This window comes from Apiospora kogelbergensis (assembly GCF_038363985.1).
Source record: "Apiospora kogelbergensis strain CBS 113332 chromosome Unknown utg000011l_segment0_segment0, whole genome shotgun sequence".
In the NCBI taxonomy this organism is placed as follows: Eukaryota; Fungi; Ascomycota; class Sordariomycetes; order Amphisphaeriales; family Apiosporaceae; genus Apiospora; species Apiospora kogelbergensis.
The window spans coordinates 118,640-126,665 of NW_027117428.1; the positions used below are offsets into that span (position 1 = coordinate 118,640).

The 8,026-nt window shown below is 49.6% G+C and overlaps 1 protein-coding gene across 1 annotated transcript; it reads left to right on the forward strand.

Annotated features, from left to right (window-relative positions):
* Positions 1-605: 605 nt before the first annotated feature.
* On the forward strand, positions 606-1,861 carry PG998_014336 (uncharacterized protein; the record flags this gene model as incomplete). The annotated part of the gene is made up of 4 exons (XM_066881152.1): positions 606-881; positions 941-1,032; positions 1,085-1,607; positions 1,661-1,861. The coding sequence occupies 4 exons, from the start codon at positions 606-608 to the stop codon at positions 1,859-1,861; spliced, it is 1,092 nt and encodes a 363-aa protein (XP_066723683.1).
* Between the last annotated feature and the right edge of the window lie 6,165 nt (positions 1,862-8,026).

Here is an 8,026-nt window from a genome sequence, read left to right on the forward strand (position 1 = left end):
CATAGGAGCGACCTTGGCGAATATCAGATCCTTTCAGATGCACCCCTGACTTGTGCATATAAGGATACTTTCTTTGAAGGATGTCCCGCTTCACGCTAGGTGTTTCTGACGCCTACCTCTCTTGGTACCCAGGCTTAGTCTCTTACAGCTGACAAATCCAAATTGTCCAAAACTTGGTGCAGAGCGACTTTGTGCACGTCTTGACGTTATGTTCACTGCTCCTTACACCATTCTGTATCGTTACTCTCGTTGAGGGTGACTGCCAACGGATCGTTTCTCCCTTTTTCTAATCGTTTTTGGTTTGCACACAATGGTCCAGGCGAAGTTCACCAGCCGTCTTGCTCCGTTTTAGAGCCCCACTGGGCCAACTTGCATTCTGGACGCTTGTGCGATAGATAAATGCACATCGCCCACCCACGACCTTTAGCTTCGAACTCGACCAGCCTCGTTGCACATTCTTTTATCTCGCATAACGTCAAAGCCTTATCACTTGCTCATTAGAGATGAGTGGCCAAGTTGTCGTATCACGTTGCTGCGGCCTTGCTACTGTCGATACCAAGAAAGCCACCGCGGTTTTCTTGCCTTTACCACCCGAGCTCCTAAATATGGTCTACAGCTACTTTGAGGATCGAGCGACACTGAGTAGTCTCACTCAGGTCTCCAAGTCTTTTCGTGCTGAATGGTTGCCTAGACTATATCGTCACAGAATCAATGCTGAATCTGTTAACGACCTGCCCAAGCTCTTTCGCTCCTTCGGGCCACTACTCAGCTCTTATGTGAAGAAGCGACTCGAAAAGGGCTTGAACCTTAAGCAAGTCCGCGCCACGCGCTCCTCCGTCAGCTCTGACGAAGATAAGAAGAAGCCAACAGCTGCTTATCACGTGCAGAATTTAAGGTTGCACGTTGCGCCTCGCGCCTCCATACAATACGGCCAATATAGCAAGACGCAGTGGAGGACGTTTGCCACTACATAGAAGCGGCAATCGAAGCCCTACCGAATCTTAAGGCAGTCGAAACAAATGTCATAACCGAGTGAGTCTTACGTTGAATCATGCGTTATACACACAGCTTACATCATCCGCAGACCCATTGCAAGCCACCTTTCGTCCTCGCTGTGCCTCGAAGCACTCACTATCCCTTGTGTTATTGATGGCGATTTCAAGACGCCAGAAGAGGAAGTGCAGCGGATACTGGAGTGCATCAATTTCGAGGTACTACGCCGACTTTCCGTGGCAAGTCCCTATGGCCGGCTTCTTTTCCCACGCCTCTCCAGTGGATCCAACGCGGGCATCTCTCCAGCACTCGAAACTCTCAAGGTCACACTAACACAAGAAACTGAGACGATGCTTGAATTCATCGCTACGTTTGACACGTTAAGGAGCTTGACCATACGAGACTGCCGACCCTACACTCACGAGACCGAACAGGGAAACGTTTTCCTTCCAGCAATCCTAAAACATAAAAAGCTCCGGACTCTGAGGATCCGTTTTGTGGATAAGGACCGGGATCTCCAGGGCGTACCTCTATCGAACCTAGCAGTTCATGATATCGTCAATGGACTGCCAGAGCTACGCAGGCTCGACTTTGGACCTAGCACATGGGACCTGGTACGTCTCCAAACTTCAATACTTGGCATCAACACATTAACCGTTGGCGATAGATGAAAATCGGGTCGGAGCTAGCCCGCTCTAAGAACCTAGAATCTGTTACCTGCCTCTATCACTCGGTGTATCCTTACATTGGGCAGGGGGCATCCTCCGAGGTGGTAAAGGAATTTGAGCGTGGCTTTTTCGACAATAGACCGGACCATCGAAAGCTTCAACTCTTTGTGTCTTGTGCGTCTGATATCTCGCTCAAATAAGACTCCTTCCAACTTCCACTGGACGGGAAACACATGCCAAGTACACCCGGCATAAGTTTCTCACGCGGCATTCATCCGTAAGAGAGCATCACGGCCGATTCGAGTAGATCCTCCAACGTCGGCGTCCCTTTACAGAGAAAGTATGAGAGTAGGTATTCCTAAGCGGCCGATGATGGAAGCTCGCCGTTTTGCGAGTTACTGTTATTCACTCAGTGGCCAGAGCAGGATTGAAAGGGGGAACGGGGGGTAAACACAAGCAAAACCAGAATCAAAACCCCGCAATTACGAAAGGTCTTAGTAGGGAGCAGCCTGCCCAATACGTGCTGTTGCAGATTTTTAAGGAGTAGTATGAGCCATTGCCAAGGAAACCAAACCCGACGACGTGTGTTAGCAGAAGCGATCAGGAGCTCTGAGTAGGCAGGGCGCGCCGTTTCGTATAGAGTTCGCGGATTCTTATGATTTGCCGGGCCTACCCTCGCCGTCCAATCCTAGACTTGCCCACAAGCCAATGAGCCCGCAACGACTGAGGCTCGCGGACCAGCATGTGACATGACAGCTTCCAGACTGGTTCTTGAGGGTCTCATCTGTATCGCCGGGTGTTTCAGTCAATTCACCCACTACCGTGCGCGAGCAAAGCAGGGTATCGCACAGATCGCATTCAGTGGGTCGGCCCGCTCCATCAGATGGGCTCACTATCCACTGAACTATCGGACACGCCTCCAGTCCATCTTCGGCAACACCTGGAAGCTTGATGAATGCCAACTGCATCCGATGATGTTACGTGAGAGAGGAGGTCGTGGGTAGTACGTGCTAAAATGAACGTCATGTCTTCGGTTATAGCGTCTAGGCTTAGTTGTGCAACAACCCGACGATGTGCACGAAAATGACTTGCAGAGCAAACAAGGCTGTGGAGTGTTGTCTTGTCAATATTTAAGGATCCTACGGTTTTCTACCGTTGTGACTCCCATTTAGATAAGATGTTTTGAGCTTGGTCTCCATGTCGCTAGCACAGCAGATTTTCAACTGCCCCTTTGAACACAGAACTGGCCAACGTGGTGCTGGGTGCCATGAAGCAGAGCCGATGAAGAGATGTTGATGCCGATATCAGCTTTGTTAATCACATCACCCAAGGCCGAGTTTCTTATCGCCTTCCAGGACGCCAAAGTGTGGATAACATGGTAGGATAACTATAGAGTTGGGTATCTATACAGCTGACAAAGGTCAAATTCAGCCCCAACACTGAGACTCCTGGTCAAATAAGGGGGTAATTTGACAAACAAGACACAAATTCGAGCTCTTTCATATAGTGATGTATCCAATATCCAAGGAAGCGAGATGAGCACCCATGCAAGAGAATACTGGTCTTCATCTGAACGAGCAGTCCCCAACCTGTACCAGTAGCACCCAGTCCACATCTTGTTGACATGGGTTGCCTGCAAAGCGTCAGCGATCGTGTGTATATGTACCACGTCGTTAACATTGGCTAGGGAAGGTCAAGGGTAAGCAGTTCTGCAGCTAAGCAACGCCTTGTTGTAGTCACACCTTAGTCAGACGCTGGATTTCTGCATATCCATACTAACAATAACCGCTGAAACACTCTACACTCCGTGTATTTATTGTTACCGCTTGACGGGAAACACATCTCACAATCACACGTAGCAATTCATCTTCAAGTTGCTGTCTCGCCCCTTATTGCCTCGAGATCACCCTCTCGCAACTCAAATAACAAAACAAGACACAAGCAGCTCTTGGATAAAGTACTCAGGTAAGTAGTTTTCAGTCCACAAGAGTCGATAAAATATGGGCTTACCATGAGCAGAATGGCACAAAAGACTGTACCAAAGCAAGAAGTCCCAACGGCAGAGAAGCAAACTACAGCACCACAAAATCAGCCACCCACGCAGCAGACGTCCGGTTGGCCAGACGCAAAGAAATTACAAGAACTCAAAGATATGGGCTTCGATATTAGGCAAAACTGGAGGCAAAAGTACACATCCAGTTGGCCGAAGAAGATTTAGAAATATGTTGGCAGATAGAAAAGGGTGTATGCGGATGTACTTGACTCTTCGAGGGTTACTTACGGCCACTGGGGGCCCTCGTGGCTACGGGCTTATTACTTCAACGAACCGCATATACAAAGCGCGAGACAGCGGTAGTGCCTAGCTTTTTACCAAATTAGCATCGTAATTTGTTAGAATCCTGTTCGTACGAAGTGAAGCAACCCGTGCTTTTCCTTCATAATAATGCAATACACAATAACAAACATCATTGAACGTATGTGCCAGTGCTACAGCGTATGAACCACGGACGAAGGGACCCACACAACTATTGGACGTGAAGCTTGCCGTCTCGAGTCCTCTCCCTATCCCAACGGCATGCCCAATTCTTGTTATGATACGACCTCTTATTATGATACGACCGTGAGGCCTCTTGGGAAAGATGCTGGATGAGCGAAACTAGGCTAATTTCGCTGTGTGGAGGTCACTCTACGCTGCCAATCATCCGATATTGCCATCTTGTTACTTTCCTTCCCTGATTTCGATGTCCAAGTGGCCAGCTCGGTTGGCCTAGAAAACCGCTAATTTGCACTGCCATGAGTGATCTGCTTCTTGAGCCAATAGACCGTCGAAAGTCTTTAGCGAGGTTGGGGTGGTGCCACGCCTCGGGGCTGATCAACTATTCAAAGGAGTATTGTCCTTGGCCAATTCTTCCTCCTATAACGCACTTAGACGCCGCGGCCTAAGAGCCCCTTGGCACTCAACTCACAGCGGTTTGTCTGCTTCTCTCCAGTCTTGACCTTTCGTCCCGCCATTGTCTCCATTCCGATATTCCATATGCGACAAGTGCGATCAGAACGTCGAAGTTGCAGATCGCTCCACTCAGTCCGGCATTTTGGGCATGCAAGTAAGCAAATACGATGCAATCTCACGCATTTGGCACAAAATGTGTGCCCTTCCGAAAGTTAGCCAAGTCCAACATGGGACACTGTCACTTACCACATGGCAACCTATCCGGAGCCTTCATCCACTGCCAACATATCTCACAAGAGAATGAGGGCAGCCTACTGAGACGGAGGTAGACGAAATAGGGTGCGAAAGAAGATGCAAGGAACGAAAGCGAATTATTTAGGGTGATGTGAGGGCCTACGAACGCTGACAGTTTCTAGAATATATGTAGTAAGAAGCGTGAAGAAACTCACGGGAACGAGTGGCTCGCCACGTGAAAGTGCCAGCGCCTCTATGGTGTCCATACTTCCCGAGTCTGCTGCCTGTCGAGTGGCGGCGCCGTCAGCAACTCTCTCTATCCCTAGGACCACATCTATCCTACCGCAGCTTATGCATCTTACCTTCCCGTGCCAGAAAAGCCTACTCAAAGTACGGGGCCGTAATCCGAATGCAGAGCTGGGAGCAAGATGGGTTTGACTGGGCTATGAAGAAGCACTTTCCGCTAGCTTCGCAAAAGCCAACTCGTTATTGACAGACTGGAGTACCGTATTGTATATACTATTTCGTGGTCTCTGTAGTCGCTTGGTTGACTCGCAGTTGTGACCGAGCCACCATGAGCAAAACCGCAAGGGGCTTCAAGATTACTGTACCGTGCCTGACCTTGTGCTACTCACAGATTCGTACCCTCTCAGCGTCGGGGTCGTCTCTACCTGCCATGCCAGGAATAGCGGGGCCTCCTGGAAGTCTGTGTCTACCGCGGCAGCCAGAAGCGACCTAGCATGTCGCGCAGAGCCTGAGGGTTGGATCCACATCCGCTTGGCCTGAGGGTTCAACTTGTATTCGCTTGGCCAGAGAAGCTGAACGGAAGCCGACAGTCACATGGATTTGGGCAAATGTACATTGTAGAAGTGTGAGACGTTCTCGCTGTCCGCTTGCGGCGCCATAGCTACTGCCCTACTGCTCATCCGACTCACACGAGTGGTGACTCTTGCCGTCTTCTTCGTGGTAGCTTTTGGCTGGCACAGCTGGCACGAATCCTGATCCATGTCTGGACTTCGTCGACGACACGCATTCCGCCGCTCCCAATGTGCATGTAGTCCTTTAGCAGCTGCCGAAATGCTTCTGTGGCTCTTTGCTTTGGGCTTGTCCGGTCCTGTCCACGACAGGCAGCCGAACGCATCTGGTTGTTCTCCCGGTACTCAAATAGTAGCATGGGCGCATTGTACGCGAAAGCCTCAACGCAGCCCTTCTGGTTCGTACCTACCAGTATCATAGCTCAGTTATTTGCACCTGTTTCTGACCATGCTACCTGAAGCTACTTCCAGTCCTATTGGGTTCGTACCTCAAGGTACAGTCGTTAAAAGAGGCCGGTGCAGTACTGATGGTGTGACTTACATGCAGTTCATCTTGCGAAGCTAGACTCTCGATCAGGAAATGCTTTTTCGTAGTCGGTTCAAAGTTATCTCTCCAGCTCTGCGTCATTAAGCGGCGCTAGAGCATATGTCGACCTCAGGATGCAAATCTGCTGATGGCGCCGCCGGTCCAAATGAGCAAAGCCAGCGACCCCAAACAGACGCCGATACAAATGTTCCATTATTGGGCGTGGCGTACTTGCTGGCTCACAAGAGGCACTCTGAGGTCCCTCCAATTCCCACCGAGTAGTATGACTGGGAGGCTAAACAACCATTCTGGTCCGCACCACCGTAGTCTCTCATTGTCCCCTTATTGAAGTGCGCTCCCGAATGGAACCAGAGTTATCCTGTAACATACAGTACTGTCTCTTTGCTGCTTAAGCTCGAAGAGTCTCACGGGCTGTTTTTGGCCCTGAGTTCTGTTGTCCCTTACTTTTATGCATAGTCGGAACCGCCGCTCAAGCGGCACCGTGAGACGGGATTGGACGCCGGACATACAGCCTATGATGCAGCCCATACCAGAGCCTAATGTTCCCACCGCCCCGCTTGTACCGTTCCGGCCTAGAGACTCGTTCAACTCGGAGCCTGAACCATCCAGCAGCGTATTCGTTTTTTATGCAGCTGTCGAGAGCTTCAAGACTCTCGTGGGATGTTTCCGGACGGGCTTACATAGTTTCCCGCACAGCGGTCAGCACTAGTGTACCTTTGGAATGCAGAGACGGAAGAGTGGAATGGCGTACCAGCGGATCAGGTCCTATTATTAGCGAGCCGGTTCGAGACCCCGCGCCAGTAGGACCACCTGCCCAATCTTCCTGCTGCGCAAGAAGATATCCTCGTCAAGAGAGGCCGAAGAGAAGCAGAGCCCGAAATCCATCCTGCCAACAGGGATTTAGGAGCCGGTCTAGCAGCGTCCCTGGCGACATTCGCCCAGCTCGAGCTCATCATATCATCAACTATTCACCCGCAAGCCACCAGCTTGCTGCATACTGTGCTGTATGAACAGCAATAGAGACAGTCGCTGGCCCATACAGTGAAGGAGAACACAGCAAGCATTTATTGTATGTACATATTGTAACGATGCAGAGTCATAAAAGCAGATATGACGGACCAGCGCATCTAGGAGGCAAGTTCATTATCAATCTCCTCAGCCATAATACTTTGTTAGGACGTCGAAGATCCCTTGTAAAAAGTCAACCACTATACACCCATGATCAGGCAAGTAACTCACTGTGGGATGACATTTCGGATGATTGGTTTCTAGGCTGAAACACCAATTGCTTGGTACTACAGCAGTGGCGTTGTGAGGTGAAAAGCTGGTCGTGTTCAATTCATTATGCCCGCCCGTGGATAAAATGATGAAAGAACGAAAGAAAAAAAAGAATCAAGATTTGTCTAGGAAGAAATCACTGGCTTATATATTCTCGCGAATTTCTTGGAAGCTGCTGACAGGTGGTACAAGCTCTATTCGGCGCTGCAATCATTCTTGTAAGCTTCTATAATTAGGTGTTTTAATAGAAACCAGTCAGCATTACTATAATAACTCAATGCCGAAAACGACGTTGACCGGATTCTGTCAAACATCTGTTTGTAGACGCTTACAGGAATAATTGTAGTGCCATAATGAATGCATACGACTGCCAAAAGTTTCTAGCTATAGCTCTCGTTGAGCATAAGTAGCCCAAGAGTAAGTATAGCAATCGATTCATGGATGTACAAGTGAAGGAGTAGCAAAGGCAGAGCTTGGCTCTGTACCTGCGAGCATGGCGGGGTACATGGTGTCAACAGCTACCCCTGCAAAAAGGTCTAAA